The following is a 22,063-nucleotide window of genomic DNA, read 5'->3' as shown; positions in this document are numbered from 1 at the left end:
TGTCGCTGTGAGTGTGTGACTTCAGCTGAATAGTCACAATCTCACAAGACTTGGGAGAGGAGCACCAGCAGGGAGTGTTGCAAAGATGAGTCACCCTCAACAGGCCAATATTTAATAGCTGGACATGTTTCTCTGGTGTCTAACCTCTGCCTCATTTCATAATCTTTCAGGGGCAGAGGTGATCTTGTCTGAGACAACATTTGCAAATACAACACCAAAAATATCATTTTGGAGATGATCTGTCTTCATGGCTTCCAGTACTAATTGCTCCTGTGAGAAGCTTGACTCTGCCATGATGACTTTTCACATAGCAGCACTATTCAGTTCACTGAAACCACTTACAAAATATCAATAAGGCCTTTTCTGCTTTAAAAGGCACGATGAAGTACTGTAATCACTATTGCAAAACCTAGAAGAATAGTTTCTACTAAAATATGAAGGTTGGGCATCCAGGCATGCAAAATCTTAACATCTAAGACAAGGAAAATTGCAGATTAAACCAACTCAAGTTAGCTGAAGTTTGCAAGGAGCACCATGTTTCCTTGCTAAAATCCCGAATTTTCCTCCTTTCCCCAGGCAGCAGAAGTATGAAAGGTCTCTGTTGCTGGCCATCTTCAGCAGGCTTTCCTACCGTGCCAGTTTCATCTCCCATGTGTCCTAACAAGGGGTCTGGAGGTATGCATAAAAAGTGGCTCTTGCCCAAGACCTGCTTATGGAGGGGTTTGCTGGGTGGTCCCTCCTGTCTTTTGGCGTGCCAGAAACCAAGGTGTGCAGGGACACCCACTGACGGGCACACGTGCCAGTTCTGGCTTCAGGTGTCTGAATGTGCGATCAAAGGATCGCCTGAGAAATTAGAAGTCACCCTCCTTCATCATGGAAGAATGCTTCTGCCTCCGTTTACAAATTTCATGGTGTGTAGGAGGAAATACCATACCTCTCTTTAAGATATGAACTCTCAGAGACACACCTTGAGGCCTCCTCCTTCCATTTCTGTCTTCTTATCAAGTCTGCACGCACTCATGCGCACTGCAGGGCAGGCTAAGAGAGGATGCTGCACCTAATATTGGAGTCTTGCTGCAAGGATGGAAAATACAGCCTAAGTGAGGTCCTAGTTGCATAAAACTGCAGAAGGGGAGCCAAACCCTCCTGAAATATTTTTAACATTATTTGTGTAATTTCCCTTCCCTGAAACTCTTTTGGCAAGATGAGTTATTGGTGTGTTGCAGCGAAAGATGTTTTCATGTTTCTTGGGAAAAGCCAGCCTAAATTCAAAGGATACTTCTTCCTTGAAAAGATCTTTTCTCACACAGAAAATGGTTCAGTGTTCCCTGAAAGCAACCCAGTGTGTACATAAAAATGGCATTTGGCTAACTCTGCCTGAGACAGTGAAACTTGGTTTTCTGTTCTTTCTAAACCACCTACACTCAAATCTGCATGGCTAGAGCATACGTGTCCCTTTGCAGTGGGTCTACAGGGGAAGCAGGGAGCCAGTTAGACCAGACATCATTACACAGAGTTTTGGGACCATTTTTCAAATACATCCCTTTTCCTGATGCCCTGGTGTCGTCATCTCTGTATGCTGGAAAGCACAGCTATGGTCCTCAAAGTACCTGGCCCCAGTCCCCTGGCAGGGGCTCACCTGGTGGATGCTCTCAGGGGACCAGATTGTCCCTGGGCCATTGACATCTTGAAGATGGGAGTGCAGTAACACTAGGCTGCTATCGTCTCTGGGGCATGACCATGCTTCTGGCCCTGCCCAGGGCAGCAGCTGAACCCTACCACCTACAGGCACTGCACTGGGAGCTAAGTGGGCAAAGGAGCTGGGGGTCCCCAAACAGCTCCACCTATGCCACCGGTGACAGTCAAGTCACCTCCAAGAGGCTGGTGATCCAGCACAGGGGCAGAGCCTTGGTGCCAGCCTCCCCAAGCATCCCTCTGTGCCTGTGCCAAAGGGCCACCAGGCTGGCTGGCACTGTGGGATGTGCTGGGCAGATGGTGACTTGTGGGGACCAAGACAGCCTTTCAGAGGGAGAACGAATGCTGTGGGATGGGAAGGAAGCTGACACGGGTGATGAGGTCACCAAGTTTGGCTTGGAAACTACTGTCATTATGCACAAAAATAAGGCACAACAGCTCAGTGCTTGGAGGGGGTCTTTACACCACCGGTGGCTAAAGCTTCCATAGTGACAGTGTGGTACAGGCACAGGTGCTGCTCAGGGTCAGCTCTGCTATGAGCTTCTGTATACCAGACCATATGCAGCAGCTCCTCCTCACTTGGTGGTTAGACAGGCGAGAGAGGGAAAGGGACAAAGGGAAAAGACCTACACTGGGAACTCCCACACTGACTATGAGGTCTTCCTCTTGGAGCAAACCATGTTTTTCTCTTTTTTAGGGGAGCAGGTTAAGAAAAAACGTTGACCTTGGTTTACCCTAAGTGAGAGTTACAGGAGAAGGCAACCCTTCACACTGCCAGTAGCCTCTACAAGGCCCTACGCTGCTTGCTGGCTCTCTGGCACTTCAGCTCTGGAGGTTTGATGGAGGCTTTCCTGTTGTCCCTTCCTCTACGGCCCCATATACACCTTGCCAAGTTGCCTCCTACCTGTCTCACATTTCCATCCCTTGCCCTTCTTTGGTTGTGTGCTGCTTCAGTGGCTGACTTGCTATCAGCATCAAGAGGGATTTTAAACTTTCTAAATATTGCCATTTATTTGGCTTTTTCATACTGTCAAAGCTACACTTAGTGTCATAGCTTGCAAGTGGGATATTGTCCCTCTATGTGTGGATGCTATGGTATCATCCTTCCTCTGAAGCTGGCTCCTACTGCAACAAGGTTCACACCTGAGGCCAGACTGGCGGGTGAGCGTGATGCTGCTATTGCACGTAGCTTTGGTGAGGATCAGCTATGCACAGACATTTTCTCTTACATATCTCACTGTGGAGCACCCTGCCTCTCCTCCCTCTGACAGCTGCTCTCTGGATATGATCCCACAGTTGTGTCACCCTCCTCTGGTGGCACGTGGTGCTGCCTGGCGCGGGAGGCATGGGACACAGGTGAGCGAAGGCTCGTGGCCGTCACAGCAGCTCGCCCCCTCCTCGGTGAGTCACAGGCCCCAGTATCAGTCAGCAGGGCTATTTCTGGTGGCCAGCCTGAAGCGGCACGAGTGCACCCGTGGCACTCTGATGAGCCACTCCCAAAGTCTGGATGGGTTTTTTTGGGTGTTGCTGAGACTGGCCAGCGTGCACCATTTATAAAGGATGTGTTTTCCCTCTGCCCAAATGATTAACTTTGGATGGGGACACTTTTAGAAATGGACCCTGCTGGGCCTTTCCTGTAAGGAAAAGAAAAGGATGCCCAGGCTTTAAATAGGGCTTTGGTGCTTGTTTGCTGGGAATTTGCAAAGTTCTACCTCCCTAGGCACAGGATGGAAAGCAAAGCGTAGGAATCCAAGTCCTCACCCATGGTGTCTGAGCCTGCCTTGACAGCAGCTTGTAGAGCCTCAAGGGAAGCTGTTTTCAGCCATCCACACACAACACTGTGCAGATCTCTATGCCCCAGCCCCTCCCAACTGACTCATTTGGTCTTCCCAGCTGCTCCAGGGGTCACACATCTCCACTGTCCCTTCCTGAGCTGCTTCTTCTGCCATTTAGATGGAAGAGCAATACACTGTTTTTTTCCACAAGGCCCCAACAGAAGGACCAGCATTTGGCCAAGGGCCTCCCTCTCCATCCCCACCAGCACTTCACATGGGGAGAGCCTGACAAACTGCTCTGTACTTCTCCTGCAGCTTTTATCAACTTCCATTTGGGTTAACAGGGAAGATCATTTAACCTCCAGGCAAGAAAACTTTTATTTCTGCTTCTTCCCATTGCTCCTCTCAGCCTCTTCTGTCCACTGATGTTTTTCCAGGATTGGAAAAGCAAGGACATGAATTTAGATGGAGCTAAGGAACCTGGAGAAACCAGGCAGCAATCTAAACCCTCTCACTTGGAGGTCACATGGGAGACAGGAGTGGGGTGGGGAGCGTGAAGAAGCAGCAGCTACAAGAAAATAGGAAAAAAAGGGACTGTGAGTTCACTCTCTCCCCACCCCGTGTTTTTTCAAAGGCATGAACTGAACCAAATCTTCTTCATGAACATAGTGGGTATTCAGCACGTCTTCAAACAATCGCCAAACCTGCTGTAGGCTGCTCACACAAGGAAGCCCTGTGGATGATGGTGGGCTCTGTCTCAGGGCCATAGGCTGATCTGAAGACAAGAAACCTGCTAAGCCCCAGAGGAGAAAAGACACCATTTCACCAGTTACTGCAAGCAGTGAGTTTCTCACTAGCATTTTCCTTTGCAGTGAGCATGAGTCTCAGTATTCCCCCAAGAGAAAATGAAACTACAAACCAGAAATCAACACAAACAGAGGAAAGCCGTTTGCAAAATCTCCCAGCTCAGTGCAGAACAACCATCTCCCTGGGGCTTGTGCTATCAGGGTTTTCCTACCATCCCTTTTTGTTCCCTCACCTCCAGCCTCAGTTGCTCAGAGCTGCTCAGGCAACCAGATCAGAGGAACAAAATTCCCCCTCCCAGGTTGTTTCTAACCCAGTTCACTTCCCTGACCTCATTCCCCAGGAGGTGGCACAAGCAGGTGAACCTACACAATGCAGGGACCAGTCACTGTGGGGATCCCCTTGAGGGATGTGATATGCTTGTGATATCATGTATTGCTCCAGAGAGAAACCCCTGCTTAGCTGCAGCCCGAGGCTTACCTGAACAATAGTTCTCAGGGACTGGAAAGCTCACGGAGCTGGTAGCAACGCTTGGTGTTTGGTGTACCTGACTGTGTGCCATTCCTCTAAAGTGATGCTTACCATGAAGCCTCATACTGTTTAGGCCTGTGGATGTGCCTATAAAGAACTATTGGTTCACTCAGCCAGGCCTTATCACTGACAGTTCATGTATTGCCATACGTAATTACTTTGGGTAACCTGGTCACTTATTACTTGCATAGCGTGAAAATATGCAACAGCCATATACTGATAACAAATATTAACCAGTGAGCCTGTCCCTTGTTTTCCCCCATGCAGATTTCTACAGTAAATTGTTTAGCTGGATGGGAGAGGGGAGTGTGGCATTAAAGAGAAAATAAAAGAAAAATCAAGCAATGGTAAAAGCCCCCTGGCAGCCTGTAGTTCCAACATGGATCTCATTATTGAAGTATCTGTCCACTATTTGGTGGAGATAAACACCTTAATTTTATGGAACAGAAACTGGGGAAGAGATTTTAAATCCACCTCCAGTAGCCTGAAATACTGCTTCCTACTAATTCTATGAACCTCATTAAAGATCAAAATCTGTAAGCAAAAGATCAAAAGCTATAAGCAGATCATCAGAGAATTGAACCTAGATGTCTCAAGGCAAAGGTGAGCCATCCTAACCATTAGGTCATGTTTTCTTTACATTGGCTACGCTGAAAGTCTGATCCCCAAATATCCTGATCACTACAGCCAGTATAAATATGAGTAAGGCTCCTCTAGACAGCTCTCCTCAAAGCAGCTAGTCCTCCACAGATTTTGCACAAAGTACTGGAGCAGGTGGATTATTCCCAGCAGGGCTTTTGTCAGCAACAAGCATCAGGACTAAAGCATCGCATGATGTACACAACTGCTCTGCAACATCCAGGCAGCCCAGAAGGAGTGCTGGGGTCCTAGAATGGTATCGTGTCAGAAATACTCATCATCTATTACCAGAGTCCAAAATCCGTCAACAGTGACCTCCACCCAATTCCCCAGTAAGTGGAATGATGCGTGTAGTGTACCTGGGCCACAGTAGGGGAGGTTGGCCCAAATATGGTCACAGCCCCACGCTGCTTTCCCAGACAAAAGAACAGAGTGACCACATCTCAAGGCACTGAGCTGGATTTATTCATTTGTCCGTAACAGTATCAAACTAGAAATCATCTGTTTAAGATCATGTGTTAGATAGGAGCAGCATTAAATAACAGACATATGAAAAAGAGACTGTGCTTCACAAAAAGATTCAGTGTACAACATACATAGTATGCCATTTTAACACAAATGCTTATAAAGAGACATCCTAAGCATCAAAGAGAGTTTTATAAAAGTTTACATTCTCATCCCATGGGATGTACAGAACTATGCAGTTTACATAGTTTTACTATCATCCAAAACATCATGTTTCAAATATATGAGGCACAGCAAGAACAATATAATTCCATTTCCATAGGAACATAAACACAGCTTGTCACTGATGACACGCTTTCCAAACCATAGCACTCTCAGCCATTATACACATGTACCATTTTAAAGTATTGAAAAGCAAGAGTCTGGAGCCTGCCCACTGTTACCAACAGGCAATAACATTTAATCTATCCTTGCAAACTACCCAAGATATCCTTGCAGTAGCTGTAACATCGGTGGAGTCACTGTCGTGCTCTGTCAGGGCCAGCTTCCTGTGCTGTTCCCAAAGTCAACTGATACAGGCACTGAAGGATTCGCCCCACCAGCTTAGCTCCAACAGCCCAGGGAAGATGCAGAGTTAAAACACATCTGTAACCAAGCGATTCTCTGGCTCCAAGGATAGCTGACAGAAATTAGCTCAGCTTAAGAGGGGCCTGATTTCCATTAAGACTGACCAGAGACTGGCCAAGTCTCAAGGACAGAACAAGACTGGATCATTCTTTGGTTAAATCAAGGACTTTTTTTTTTTTTTTTTAAGTTTTCTCTAAGGACAGCTCAGAGAGACTGAATCTTACAGCCCACATGCACAATTTATTTTCTTTTTTCCCCATTTGCAAGCCTATATAATAATTTTTATAAAAGTGCAAGGCCCAGCACAGGAAGATATCCTAGATTAAGACATTCCCAGCAATGTTCTTTTTGCCATCTTCTTGTTGGTTGACCAGCAGATGCACAAATATATTGTTGCTTGGGATCAGCTTATTATTAAAGCCCCTAAGGGTTTAGCTTAATCATCTGTGCCATTAAACACTATTCACATTTGACAGCCTATAATGGCAATATTTTTATGTACAAATTTGAAAATCAAGTTTTAGAATCAAGTTTTAAGAGGTAGAGGTCCACTTCTGACCTGTTGACATAAAATGTTACTGAGTCAGTTGTATTCTAAGGCTGGGGGTCCCCTAACAATATTGAAGTAACCAGCTAGAGCTCCGAGATCAATGTAGAGAGATCTTTGCCTCTTTAGCAGGTCTGACTCTTCCATGCTCCCAGTACACAATGAGGAATCTAAAGGGCAAGAGATAAAGCACATTACTACCCAAATAGCTACTTTTGTTCAGTTTCATGGTTGTAGACATTAATAGAATTTTTGGCCTAGTATTTGCAGTTATATATCTGTGGTTTGGAAGCTTCACTTGTAAGGTAGTGTAAACCTTATATAAATTAAAGACAACAAAGCAACCCACAACTCTAGGGCAAAGAAAGGTAAGCAGTTTGCTACTGAAAACAGGCAAGTATGTTCAACTTCTCAAAAAAAATCCTCCATCAGCTGGGACAGCTAGGCAGAGCTTCCTCATCCTCTGAGCCACAGAGCTAAAGGAGAGTTTGGTGTAACAAAAAATTGAAAAAAAAAAAAATCTGCTTTCTGCCAGCTGAGAATTCCCCTTTATTACAGGGGAATTTTCATCTAAACAGATGACATCCTCTTTGTGTCACTGGGTGTGACAATACAGAACGTATGTGGAACCATCAGTCTCAGATTTTAATTTTTTTCTTTTTTTTTCCTTTTAAATTAAAGTCTAAAGATCCAGATCTGGTTTGCAGTAAGAACTCCCATGAATACTTGTATAATGAGTGTCCTAAATCTCAGGCACCTAAACTAAAGTTCCAGTTTAATGGTCAAGTGTTTTTTCATCTTCAAAAGAACTGATTCAGGTGGCCTGAGCCAAAGGATTATGCACCTACCAGGCAAAATCCTGAAGGAGCAATGCCATTCTAGATGCAAAGGCTGTCACCAATTTAAATGTTAACTGGATTCAATGCAACAATTATGCATTACAGCACCCAAAACTTTGCACAGATATCTTTTCAAATACTTATCACAGTCAAACCACTTGACAAAAGGCATTTTAGAACTGAGTAGACAAGACCCTCCTAGCATATTTTAAAAGTAGAAGAAAAGCATTTCAAAGCCTGTTAGCAGGTTGCTGGCACTACATCTCCTTGGGCTTGATATTATCTGAGGACACACTGAGTTTCCTAACTGGTTGTGTATCATCCATCCTTCATAAAGCACTTATTAATGCACAAGTGTCACTGTGCTCTATCCTACACTTGGCTTTGTTTTTAAAACAAAGGGCTTAAACTGCAGACACTCAGCAACACAAGAGTTACAGTGTTGTGTACATCTTTTTATTTAAGGAGGAAAAATGTGGCAATTGTTGGACTTTTTAAAAAATTGTTACTAACAAATCACTGCTGTCAATGAAGATTTCTAGTACTGTGGCAAATTAAGGCAGTTTGGAACAGCAATCTATATATCATGAAGTGCCTTGAATGACTGCCAGGGCTTTTTCATGAGCCAGCCCTTCTGGAGCTGCAGAATTCTGGCTAAGTTCTTCCTCTCTTGAAATCAATGAGCATTTTACATCATACTTAAAGAGCTCTGGCTCTGATCTCACCTGACTGTTGTTTTTACTGGTCTCCTTCCAGAAGCTGTTTTGGTTTGGTTTGTTTCTAAACACTCACTTAAGTTTTGACACAAAGTAAAAATCTACCAAGTGCAAAAAGTAAGCCAGCCTGGTATCAATACCTGTAATGTTTTCTGGCAGTTGCAGCTCCTTCCTTCCAAGTAGTCTTTTCCTTTCAAACAAAGCTGAGTCCAGACTCTGGCACCGCGGCTGCTCTTCTGGGGGTGGGTGTAAGGCTTCATGTTTCAGTAGGTCTGCTGCAGACAGCCTATGATTAGGATTCCTTTCTAGAGCTGCTTCTAGCAACTCTCTCATGGAAGTGCTGCAGTCTTCAGCAATGTCTTCTAAGGGGGGAGCCTGCTTGTGTATCTGTTGGAATATTAAAAAAAAATCACTGAAACATTTATTCCAAAAACAATGGAGGCGGAAGTCACAGATAAACACAAGTGGTGTGGGAATTCCCCACTTAAAACAGGTCACCTCCCTAAGCTAGGCTGATCAATTAGAACATGAAACTGCACCAAACCCACGTTTTTAAAAACAGATTTTATAATAAATTTAAAAACTCAAAGCAACTCCAAGCTAAATCCTAAAATGTGGTGCAATGCAAATTGACCAGATTTCTGTTTGACACTGGAAAAAAATAGAGGAGCAAGTTTGCCAGGCTCCAGTTTTTATCTCCAATTTAAAAGTAAACCAGACACATAGATGGGCTTCTTTCACTCAAGTTTCATGCTGTCTAACCCTGTTCTTGCAGCACACCCAAGGCCTGTAAATTGTAACAAATGACAGAGATGACTCCAGCTCAGCCCAGCTTCCTCTAAATGATCAAAACCCACTTCTTCCCTCCCTCCCCCAAAGCAAAACGGATGACATCATCTCTCTCACAAACATTTTGACAGTTTTAATATGACTGGAGCTTTCCCAGCCCAAGTCCAGGAAATCCTTCAACTGAAGCCGAGCTATGGCTTTGCAAAGGACACTCACAATGTAGAGGTAGGACGGATACGCAGAACGGGGGTATCTGTTCACCCAGGGCGGGATGCCCGTTTGCATATGAATAATGGTAGCTCCCATGCTGTAGATGTCTGCTTTCGTGGTGTGGCCTCTGCAGAGGATTACTTCAGGGCTCATATAAATCTGTGAAGAATAGTTAAACAGAAATTAATCAATAGGGGGAAACAACAGGCAAAGATGAATCATGATGTTTTGAGATCTGGGAAACCCCCCTCTGAAGGGATGCATCCCAAAAGCACCTGCAACCTAAAGACCAAGCATCACCTGGGGAGAAAGACTGTGCAGGTGCCAGAGCATTAGCAACTCGTATTCCAGGTTTGCCCTCCCCAGCCAGGCCACAGTTCAGTGGCTATGGGACTTAGCTGAGCTGCAAGATGCTGGGGTTCAAGCCACAGTTCTATTTCATTCAGCTGTGTAGCAGGAACCTCACCCTTCCACAGCAAAAGGAGCTGCCTGAATTGCCAGTTTGTTTTGTGGGGCACTGCTGGGAGTGCTCCATTCTGCTTGAATAACACAGGCATGCAGTAGGCTGAAGAGAGAGGGTGACCCCACCGCTAGAGACCCAGCTGAGGGTAGGAGTCCACTCCTCAAATCCCTGTTACACTGGATATGACAACGCTTGTGCGCAGAACTGACAGTTCTTCCTGTCTTCCTAACTCTTCTCCCCTCCCCACCTTATCCAACAACCTGCACGTTGGGACCTTATCCTACGAAATGGGATGGTGAGGAACCAGACAGGTCTTAAGTAATGCATAAATTAAAAGCTAGGAAAACATTCCTCTTCCATCCTTTTTTTAAACCAAAAATTCCAGTCTTATCTAGATCACAACACAGTTTCTAACCAAACATTTCATTGAAACTTTCAGATTTGTCAAGACCATGAAAGAAGGATCTGCTGGGAAGCTCCTGCCAGGTCCAGGCAGCTGGAGGAGAACCAGATGGGCAGGATGCAGGAGGCACACCCTGTGGCTGACAGAAGCTGCTCGCACATCTCTGCCACCTCCACTGGCCCAGGGAGCAGGTTTCAACACAGCATGGGCACAGCCCACAACACACTGGGTTAGCAAGCTGCCCTATTTGCTTCTGGTTTCTCCTCTTCCCTCAACCAATTTCCCTCCAAAGGAGCCAAACAGAACTTTAATTAGTTCAAGTCATCCCTCCACAAAGAATCACATTAAAAGCCATTAACTGACACAAGAGCAGGAAGTTAAGTCATCGCCGCGTGGTTTGACTACTTATTACCACAGATTGAGAACGGCTGTAGGGCTCACGCAAATTCCACGGAATATTTCCCAGTAAATCACACACCAAATCTGCAAACAGAGCTTCAGATGGGAAGCATGTGCAAAGGATCAGCAGGCGTCCACAACTGCTACTTCTATCCACTGATTTCCTCTGCACTAAGAGTGAGTAAGTGCATCTGCACCAGCCACCCTGAAGTTTTGTAAGAGGCAAAGAACAGAATTTCTACTTTTGTGGAAAACAGTCCCTAGCAAATACAGTGCAACTTGACTAAAATCTATACAAACAAGAAGCAGCTACCTTCTTGAGGAAAGGAGGATGCTGGAAGAAGGATCTGCCTGCCTGCAGTTATAGCCCAAGTATGAAAACAGTCAAGATGCAGCTGGACTGCACAGGAACAAAAAGCAGAAATGATATGTGCACCAAAGTTTTGATTTCAGGCTGATATAGACTAGCCTAAAACTCTTGTTGTCTCCAAGATAGGCAGCCCAAGCCCTGGATACCTTCCCATTCTCACTCCTTCCTGCTGCTGGGCTGGCACTTGTGTGCCAGTCAGACCAGGGACACAACCCAGCTAAAAAACAGTCCTCTTCTTCATGCCATGCTAGTTTTAGTTCAGCATTCCTACAAATGAATCACATTGTCCATGTTCAATAGACCTCAGCAGACAACTTTTTCCTCCTCTCATATGGTTGTAACTGACCATATTTTAGTTTTTCTACATTTTTTTCATAGTTTAACAAAGCAACAGAGCCATAACAAAGTGTAGCAAATGCCTATTTAAAGTATTTCCTGCAGAGCAGTTTCATCACAGCCATACTATACTGTGCTGCATGTCCTGTATATACACTGTACTCAAAACGCAGGTTTTTCATGCTACACCAACTAAACAAAATTTAACTACCTCTCAATCATTCTGCCCCAAATTGCAATGATTCAATTTTCATAAACACAAAGCATATTCACTACGTTCAGACTTTCCTGTGCTATAGAAGCCAATAAAAATGCTAAACCCCCAGAAAAGAACACGCACACAAGAAAGAGAACTCCAACTGCCCCTTCCTTCATGGACACAAGTCTCTGGCAACACCAGATGAAACAGGCAGTTCAGAGGCATGATGCTTTATGGCAGTGATAGGGCCCTAAAAAGGAGTCTCAGAACAATGTGCAGAAATAGCAATCATTGACAATTTTGGGAAAAAAAAAAAAAAAAAAATCAAAAATCAAGAAAGCCCATGCTATCAAAGACTACAGAGAGTGTTTGTGGGTGACTGGATTAGGCACCTCAGAAGGCTCTGTGGAAAGGAAGATGCCTAGGAGGAAGACTGAGTATAGGCTAGCATTCTGATGTTCCTATAAGTCTTTGACTGGTATTTGAAGATCTCCCTTCCCACTGCTCTCTCTGCAGCCTTACCTCTGGCCTGCAGTGCTGCATTAACAGCAGGATTGCTGGTTCTGGGGACAGGTCACCACTCCCCTGAGGCAGCAAACACCAAGCAGCACCATGGCTTAGGTTTGTGGGCATTATCCACTTTGAGGACATGACTGCAGATGCCTAACAGTGTAGAATAATTTTCTTCCTAAGTGTTTTTCACAGTTCTTACCAATTCGAACTTGTGCTGTCCTCCAACACCCAGGAGCAGACCACCACTAGTCCACTCCACAAACCTGGAAATTTCCTGTTTACACACTTCTCCATCCTTGAGAAATAGTCTACCACGGCGGCTTCCAACTAAATTCCACCATGTTTCTTATTAACAGCACACAAAACATCCCTAAACAAACAAAAAAAACCCAAACCAAAATAAAACCCCCACAAAGCACATGAACTAAATGCCAGAAAGCATGCTGCTTCCAGTATAGTAGGAATTTTAATCTCTTAACTCCCCTGACTAGAAAGACAGTGAAAATAAATGTTCAAGTACTTTCCCAAATATCTTGAAAAAAATAACAAACAAGCCTGCTGTTCTGTGAAATCTGGTTTATCCTACCCTTCGAAGGAGTGAAATGCTCTTTGTCAGTTATACAAGTATCTCCTCTAAACACATGCCTATGCTATGGAAGACTATCAAACTGGTTAAGTGCCAACATTTCAGCTGAAGTGTTTCCTGTAAACACCCTCCTCTGGCAACACAGAGCGTGCAAAGCCACATTTGCAGCAGCTATCCAAGCTAATTGTTGCTGCTTGATTGTTGGCTAAAGCTCCAGCCCTGGAAACACCTTGGCATGAGTGTCGCCCAAGTGGCATGCAGGACCTGCCTGCATGTTCAAAGTCACTGAAAACATTTGAAAGGCCCCCACCTCCATCACTGTAATGCCTCAGCAGGCTCACCAGATCACCATCAACTCTGCAATACATAGCCCCCAAAGGACAAGAGGGTTACACGTAAATGGGGAACAGCTCAGAAATGCTAAGGAACGAACACACAGGTCTGTAATTTCTGCAGTTTCAAAGGAGGAGTCATAACTACTGTGTTGAGCAGGTCATCCCAGTCCATAGCTGGTATCTCAGAAGAAATCTTTGCTAGAGTAAAGAACAAATTCCTGTCTGATTTATCTCTGTCTAGCAGCTGATCCACTGCAAACAACTCTCCTCAGAGTTCTGTTCTTTTGTTTGACTTCAGTGAACTCCGATCTCTCTTTGACTTCAGATTTAATAACTGCCAGCAAATGAGACTGCAGAGAAGGTGACATGGCTTTCAAAGTGTAACACCCGATCCTCCATTCAGCAAGTTCAAAATACAAATACAATTGAGATTATATTAATGTTTGTCTGTAACTTTTTGATTAAAAAACTTGTGCCCAAACTTTTATCCTCAACCTCCAAATTTGAGCCTAGGTATCACAACCATGGGAGTAATACAACACAAGGGCTTTTGTCCCTTCAGCTTCTTACCTCTGTTCCTCTAAGGTCTTTGGGATAATAAATGTCTTCAGTCATTTGAACACTCAGGCCAAAATCCACCAAAACAGCTTTAGTTGACATGAAAACAATGTTGCTTGCTAAAAGAAAAACAAAAATGACAACATATTACATTTCTAGCATGTTGGGCATTTGTTTTATGACACGTCTGTTTCATTTGCATGTTAGCCTGAAAAGGGAGACTGGCACAACCAGTCTCTACAGCTGACCAGCCCTTCTTCTAGTCAAAACATGTCTGTAAGTGATTGAGTTCAATTTTAAATCATATCTTAAATTTCAAACTAGACTAGTTTATGTAAAAGGAGAATCAGTGTTTGGTCATTTTCCTAGCTTAAAAAAAAAAAAAAAAAGAGAGAAACTGTCTGAAGATAAGGGAGGAATGTGGAAGACTGGCAGATACCTCAGCACAGTGGGACTTGCTCTGAGGATTTTTAACCGTCTCCAAGGTGGAGATTGTGCTGTGCATGTCTGGCTATAAACAATAAAACTGTTGGTCATCAAGAGGTTTCTCTACACTAATGTTTTAAATGAAGAAAGAAGCAGAGAGGAACCAAGGTCCCTCCACAGCAGTCACACCAGTCTCCTGCACTGGTCAGTGAGAGCAGCTCAGCATGATGACAAGATAGACTAAAGCTGCAGAAGTAGTAAGACAGAGTTCCAAATTCCCAACCTGCAGCAGTCTCTAGGAGCTTAATTCACTTTCCTTCATAAAACTCTGCCTAAGGCACAACTTTGTACTCCAGGGTTTTCTTTGCAGTTGTATTTCTGATCAAATATTTATGAAGGTAATGCTCTGTGTAATCCTCGAGAAATTCTTGTTTGCTGTTTTAGAAGACGTGGACAATAATTTAAGTCTCCAAGTCAAACAAACACATTTCCTCCCAGAGGAAACTGCAGGTCATTTGCCATATTAACAGTGCCCACTGTCACCATCCGGTGGGAAGACCAGGACCTACTCAACAGCAGTGGATGCAATGAGGAAGAAATCAGAGATGTTTGGGAAACAGTCTGTTCTATTGATTCTGCCTGGTGAGGGAAAACACGCTGCCAAGCAGTGGGCACAGCTGTCACCAAGGGCCTGGGTTACCCAGCTCACCCCCAACAAAGCAGCTTCCTGCAAGCAGGAGCTGTCTGGGGTTTGCACACAGGGACCTCCAGACCAGGAAGTCACCAGCCCTGGGCAGCCTCTGCCCTGTCTCCTGCCCTTGCATCAGGAGTGCAGAAAAACGCTGGAAAATACAAACACGCTCGTATCCACCGCGTCGGTAACGGGCTAGTTCTCCTATCCACTATCTAGATATAGCGGGCTGGGTTTGGGCTGGTTTGGTTTTTAAACCTTTTAATTAATGTCATTGTCATTGCCAATTACAATAAACCCATAGGGAAGGCTCTTACCACAAGCAAGAAAGCCCAGCTAAGGGAAAAATTAAGCAGTTTTATAGTTGTCAGAATCTCAAAGACTTACATCTAAAGTACTGACCCACAGTAAAGTAAAAAAAAAAAATATGCAAAACCAAGATGAAAATTTAGCATTTCCTGATAACTTCTGTCAACTATTCATTTTAACACTTCAGTTTGGATACTTCTATTTTAGACCCTCAAATTTAGCAAAAAATAACTTGCAGAAGAGACATATCTTCATTAGAAGCATTGTTATTTGAAAGGCAGAATTTGTCTGTGTAGGGAGGTGGTGCTGGGAGAAAAAGTATTTAATCTTACATTAAATGTAAGGCATTATAATTAAATTTTAAAGCCATTTAATATTAATGTACTTAATTTAGGTTTAGTAACAATATGTTTTGATTATTTACACACGTCAATATCCAGAGCATTTTAAAACCAAATATATACTAAAATTTTCAGTAATTATTGACAGAAAAAAACCCAGTACATATTATGTATTTAGTTCCCCAAGCATCTCAAACTGAGGAACAACCATAGAGAAATGTAAAACCTAAGAGAAGCCACAAGTACAAGGTGAGAATGGAACCACTCGGGATGAATTTACATGGAAGTAGGAAAACTTCCAGATGCCAGGCTACACGCCTCAGGTCGGTCTCAGCCTCAGCCCAGCTTGGACCAGAAAGCACCCCGAGGAATCACACACGTACGTTTGATATCATGGTGGATGATCCTCTTGGAGTGGAGAAAGTCAAGTCCTTTTAGAATATGCTTTGTCACCCAAATGATTTCAAATTCTCTCATAGGACCACAACTCTCCAGCTTTTCCATGACAGATCCTCCCTCTCCAGCTTCCATGAAGAGATGGATTGTCTCATCCCACAAAATAGCACCATATAATTCAGCAATGTTTTCGTGACGGAAGCATGCCTGTATTTCAACATCTGATGGTTTGAACTGTTCTACTGGGACCTGGGACATTGACAAAAAAGAAAACGTAGAAAAGCAGCTCAGAAACCAAGTTATCTGTACTAACACTAATTATCCTATAGATTAAAACGGAAGAAGGAAACAAAGCACTTCTTATCCACTTGTTAAAATAAGGAGTTTCGTTTTGATCCTGTGACTTGTTTTTCCCTTCCAGTTGAGATACATCATGTTTAAAGTTGAGAGTGCTTTTGGAGTCATGCCCAAAAAAAAAGGTGCAAGCTTCCAGAAAAAGCAATGTAACGTAGTAAGCGTTATTCCCGTCAAAATCCGGCAGTTACGCAAAAGCTTTATGCAAACTTCCTGGTGAAGGAGGTAAAAAGCCCCACTGCTTTTTCCACTAACTTTGTGCACTCTCATCTGCTCTACCAGAACTATACGCTCATCTGACACGTGGACCTGTGCTTGCAGAGCCCAGCACAGTCTACAGGCTAACCATGGTCAGGACCATGACTGACCTTGATTCCATCCTTATCAGCACCGTTTTGCGTCTTACAAGAAACAAAACCTGCTTTAAGTGAGCACCTGGCAGCACTGTATTTCTTTTAAAAGCACTGATGGCAGATTGCTCAGGCAATAAAATCAGTGTTTGCTTACACACGGAAAGGCTGTAGATTGCTCTTTTTATTCTCCTTCCCTCAGACTTATGGCTGTGAACCGGACCAGAGGCTAGCACTTTTATTGCAATGAGAAATACTGTTTGTATTTTCAGAAACATTAGGATGCTTTAATTCTGCAATGGGTTATGCAGCAGCAGCAAATTAAACCTGTCCCCATGTGGACACGCTGGCTGCAAGGGAAGGAGACAACTGCCTCCCCAACTCTTTCACACACAGAAGTAATACAGGTACTTATTCACAAGCCAGCGGGATACAGAACAATTTCCCAGCTGAGCTTTTACTGGCCCTAGATATTTACTGCCTAATTCAGAATGTCATGTTGAAAAGTAAAGTTGAAAGAAAGCATTGGCTTGCATAAAAATAGGGGGGTGCAGAGCAGTCTTCTTGAGACATCTCACAAACTTAAGCTCGGTCGGTGCCCAAAACACAGTAAGAGTTGCACGTAAGCTTAGCTCTCAGGGACATTAATTGCACAGGAGTGAAGAAAACTTAAGTCTGAGAGCCCCAGTTAAAGGCTGAGATCCTAGAACCATCCGCAGCAGCGTGGTTTTGCTATCATCTTCTGCAGTGATGTGATCTCACGCTGATATTTTACCAACAGGACAAGCAGAAATTCTTCTATCCCCACACCACAGTAGGCCTGCCCATGTGGCAATTACACATACTTTAAATACCTCCAAACTGAAGAAACTTCCGCAGCCTCAGAGCAAAAAGATAAAACAAGTTCACAGTTTTAAGCATGGATTTTTCCTACCTTGTGTAGGCCAATAAAACCAAGCTGATCATCAGCCTAACAGTGGAAGTCAATGCAGACATATTTGAAAATACACTGTATATACTACTGCATGCAATATTTGCTCAGAGATAAAACTACTGAACTAACATACCAGCTTGCATGCCATTCGTTTCTTGGTTTCTCTGTCTTGGGCTAAGTACACCTTCCCAAAAGCTCCCCGGGGAATAAAGTCGGAGCCGATGTTCCTGTAAGTCAGCTTCCATGGAAACAGGAGCACATCCGAGTCGATTTGATAGCGCCCATTCTTGGGTGTGATCTGTGGAGTTAAAAAAGGATAAAAACACAATGTAGTTAAAACTTCAAGCCTAATTAACGTTATGTATGTAGTGGAAAAAAAAAAATATGTATCACTTATATATGTGCATGATGTATGCGATCTATTCAGCAGTCTTTATTTAGAAACACCAAATGGGAACAGCATGTGAGGTGTGGCACTCATTCACAGCCCAGGCATCCACGTTTCTCTCCAGTGACTAACTTACAAAGTGTAAGTTGCAATTAATTGTCTTGAAACAACAACAGCAGCAGCAGCTGGGTTAATGAAATTATCCACCTCTTGGTATTAGATTTACCTGCACATGTTTGTCCGTCCTGTAATCTGCTAACTTGTTATGCCACATACCTGTTACTCATAGGCTATCTTAAATGATGTGAGCAAGAGTTTCAGCATTTCCTAATCTCACGTGTACTGCTAGGAGAGCACATTTTAATTTTCCATCTGCGATCACAGTTTCTACTGCTTTGTAAAAGGTCAGAGAAATCTGCTGTCACTTTACCAGCCACCACCTTCTAGCTTTATAGCATAGTTCAAGAACAAAAAAACAGAGCAGGAGTCACACTGTCTGCTTTAGGCGATTAATGTTGAGAGCTTTGGTTCTCTATACTGTCAAGAAGGTGAGAAGGGCTCCTCCAGGAAGCTACTCTGTGTCTAAAACAGTATCTTTGCTTTAAATCTCTGAAACAGCTCCCCGTCTGTGGACACGACAGAGAGAGACCAAACTCGTAACTACAGCCATGTCAGTACTGCTTGAGGTTTGATGTAACTTCTTCAGTCTTTTAATATCCTCTCAGCTAAAGAACTAGTAATGTTTCCTGTGAATATGCTTCCAGTTAATTCAAGGATATACAGTATTGTCAGTATCTGGAACATCACTAATTTGTTTACTGTTACTTTATTGAGATTCTTGAAGATATGTAAAAGCAGATCAAGTATATTTATCACTTCATGTCTGCCACATGGCCTCATGTACTCAGTTTTTCAGCTACCCTTTTTAAGGCAACAGCATACTAGGAAGATTATTTGGTTTAGATTTCTTTGTAAGATGTCATGCACAATCTTTGTGTGCTTAAACTACCCTCATGTTTTCCAGTTAGGAAAGTATCTTCTTGACTGCTAAAACTGTAATTTACAAGTATCTACATGAAATAAACTTAATTCTTTGAAGTTCTTAATTTTGGGGATGACAAGTTCTCAACTGTTGGGGGTGTGTCTTCCAATAAAAAAAAAATTATTTAGGATATGTAGAATGAAGCTCTTCTCTACTTATCAGGACCAAGGTAAAGACTCTAGCAACCTGAATCTCTCTCTTGCTCGTTTCTGCATTTCAAGGGGTTGAGACTAGCTAGTCCACATGGGTTGCACCTATCCTGGGAAGCAACACATACCAAGTTGAATGGATTTGCAGAACAAGGGAGCAACGACCACCACCCTATTCACATTCTAAGGCGACTTTCAGGACTAGCTCCTTGCCTGGTCCTGTGGTACGAATGGTCATTTGTGGCTGTCACACATCCTCCAGTTTAGTTTCAACTGAAACAAATCCAGCTTGTGTGCTCCAAGACCTTGTGTGCCATAAGCCATGGTGCAGGCAGTGGGGGGGGGTCACCAGGCAGTCAGAAACACGCCTGATCCTAACTGAAATGCTGTAGAGATTTACAAAGTAGATGCACCTGCTGAAATGCATGTACAGGGAAGGCCCTGCCTCCAGTCCTCAGTTGCTTAATGTGCTCACGTGCATCTAATAGTACTTGGTTCATACCAACTGTATGCATCTGTAGAAACAATATGCAAGCAAAACAACCACGAGTATGTAGAACAAAGTGTCTATCCTAAGTATAGGAAACATCTAATATTAATAAGCGTCATTTCAACATTACAGAGTTTAGAAGTGACTGTTTTGCAATACTGCAATGCTCCCTCCAAATCAGAATAAAGCAATACCCTGTGCTTTTTCACACTTGACTAACCAGTAAGCCTCAAGCAATCAGTGTTCACATATAAAACATATTACATGCAAGATATTTAAGAAAAGACACATAGAACATCTTAAGAAGCAGCAACAAATACATATATGAATAAACTTCCATTTCATAATTGATTATTTCCAGAACAACTGATTTTAAACAGAAGTCAAATGACACTAGTATCTACAGATGCTTGTGGAACACAAATCATTTCAGGGAAAAAAAAAAAAAAATGAACATATCAAAAACCAATGCATCTATACTTGAATTTAGTATTACATAATATTGTAATTCTGAAAGCCACAGTTGATACTATGCGCTTTTTCTCCTTACATTACTACTTTTTACTTTTTGTGCAGATAGAGTGAATTTAGTAACTATACAAAATAGACCCTACACCTTTATCTGGGAGTCTTGCATAATGAACTCTATTTACTGAGTGAACACAGGGTACTGGAACACCCTCACCGTGTCCCAAACCTGTAAGCCCATCATAGTTGAGGCTTTTGCTTTTTTACTGCATATCTCAAGTTTATTTTCAATGTTGGGAAATGTTTTCTCATCTCCAGGGATACCAAGAGGCAACAGAGGGTGGATCTTTCTGAACAACAGACCTTTCTCCACAGGCGCCTGAGACCGTAGGGGCTAGACTTGATGACCTCAGAGATCCCCTCTAGTCCCTGCTTTGCACAGAGAGTAACAGCCCGACTGTGACTCCTGGGACTGGGGGTAATCTTTATTTTGACTCATTAAAACCCTCTAACTCCTAAGGTCAACCAATTTTCAGGTAAGAAGAAAAGAGACATACCATATTCAAAAGGATTCCAGATTCTTGCTGTCTGCATCCTTTAAATTGTTTTGCAGTGTTGGACACCTGATTTGCAAAAGCAAGCAGGTCTTCCACAGTCCCATATTTGACAGAGGACATCAAAGAAACTTCCCTTTCACAAAACAGTAAAGATTCCGCACGCTCTTCATTGTGATTTGCCTCTTCACACATTGTAAGTAAGCTGTCTTCATAGACTGCAAGGTCTCCACCTGGATAAAGGTTTTCCATGATGTCTATCACCTCAGACATATTTAAATTAGCAAGCAACAAGTCAATCTCCTCTTTGCTATCACTACCCGTGCTCATATACTCCATTACTGTCCACTTTGCAAAACCACTCCTGAAAAAAAAAACAGAAGCAAACAAAGCTCAAAACACTTTTCACCTAAGTTTGTTTCAGCAAAGAATGAAAAGAAGTGACATGGGTGATAAACAGCTCATCATTATACAGTTACATGTAAAATTATGAATTTGTATTATATGAAAATAATAATTAGTAGACTGGGTGAAGAGGAAATTGAGAAAATGTCTTTGCTAGTGAAATTCTATTTAGAAGTTTAGTGAACCTCCCGTGTCATTCACTCCTGGTAGTTACTTTGATAAAGCTTTTTGTTAGAGGAAAAAAAATAGTTTTTTGAACTAGCTTTGTTTTGCTGGATATGCAAAAATGAAGCAACCTCAATACAAATGAAGGAATTAATTATTTTAAAATTAATGACAGAGACATAAACCTACCCAATTAGTTTATCCTCAAGTTTTTAAGAGCAATTTATGCGATGTGTCCAAAAAGAGAAGGTCATGGAGCAGAATCATTCCACTAGTAATATCACTGCATAATGCACAAGTGAATCACCACCTGATACACACCGCCTACCTTTTTTAAATATAACTGATCAGTACTAGACTTGAAGTTTTCACAAGTTTTAGAACCAAGTCAGAAACTGAGTTATTATAAAAGTAATGAGCTTTTGAAGCAGTTTCCAGAAGTTTGTTCTGCTCTCACTAGTCCTAATAATGACTTTTCAAGATAAATCATGACTATTCTGCTGAAGTGGACTTTCACTACAAGAAACTGGTTCCACATTCCCAAAAGTCCCTTTGTATGCCAGGTTCCTACTTTAAGCCCCAGAGAGTCACTCTGTTCAAGCTAAAAACACATTCGTCGTCACTCTTAAAATACTTACACAAAGAGTTTTCAACACATAAAAGTCTAGAGCATTTACCTACCTTGTATTTAGCCTGGTTACATCACAGAAAACCATCAAAAACGTCTGAATATAATCCCTAAAGTCATCATGTTTCTGGAACCCTTATTTACCACTGATGATACTTTCACAGTGTTCTGCAG

General features: G+C 42.9%; 1 protein-coding gene across 1 annotated transcript; it reads right to left on the bottom strand.

Annotated features, from left to right (window-relative positions):
- Positions 1–6,796: 6,796 nt before the first annotated feature.
- MAP3K8 (mitogen-activated protein kinase kinase kinase 8) lies at positions 6,797–21,030 on the bottom strand. Its single transcript, XM_008940010.1, has 8 exons — positions 20,695–21,030; positions 18,426–18,428; positions 17,734–17,898; positions 15,950–16,211; positions 13,812–13,918; positions 9,644–9,796; positions 8,779–9,025; positions 6,797–7,253 (listed from the first exon to the last, which is right to left on the bottom strand). Exons 1-8 carry the CDS (start codon positions 21,028–21,030, stop codon positions 7,120–7,122), a joined length of 1,407 nt encoding a protein of 468 aa, XP_008938258.1. The 3' UTR covers positions 6,797–7,119.
- Positions 21,031–22,063: the final 1,033 nt, after the last annotated feature.

Source organism: Merops nubicus, unplaced genomic scaffold (assembly GCF_000691845.1).
Source record: "Merops nubicus isolate BGI_N331 unplaced genomic scaffold, ASM69184v1 scaffold11855, whole genome shotgun sequence".
Lineage (NCBI taxonomy): Eukaryota > Metazoa > Chordata > Aves > Coraciiformes > Meropidae > Merops > Merops nubicus.
The sequence above is the reverse complement of the archived record's forward strand: the minus strand, read 5'-3'. Positions and strand labels throughout refer to the sequence as shown.

Coding starts and splice junctions, on each gene's coding strand:
- MAP3K8 (XM_008940010.1), bottom strand. CDS start 21,030: ATGGAGTATATGAGCACGGGTAGTGATAGCAAAGAGGAGATTGACTTG. Junction 16,212..17,733: donor AACGAATGGCATGCAAGCTG/GTATGTTAGTTC, acceptor TCAATGTCCCAG/GTCCCAGTAGAACAGTTCAA. Junction 9,026..9,643: donor ATCCGTCCTACCTCTACATT/GTGAGTGTCCTT, acceptor ATATTCCAACAG/ATACACAAGCAGGCTCCCCC.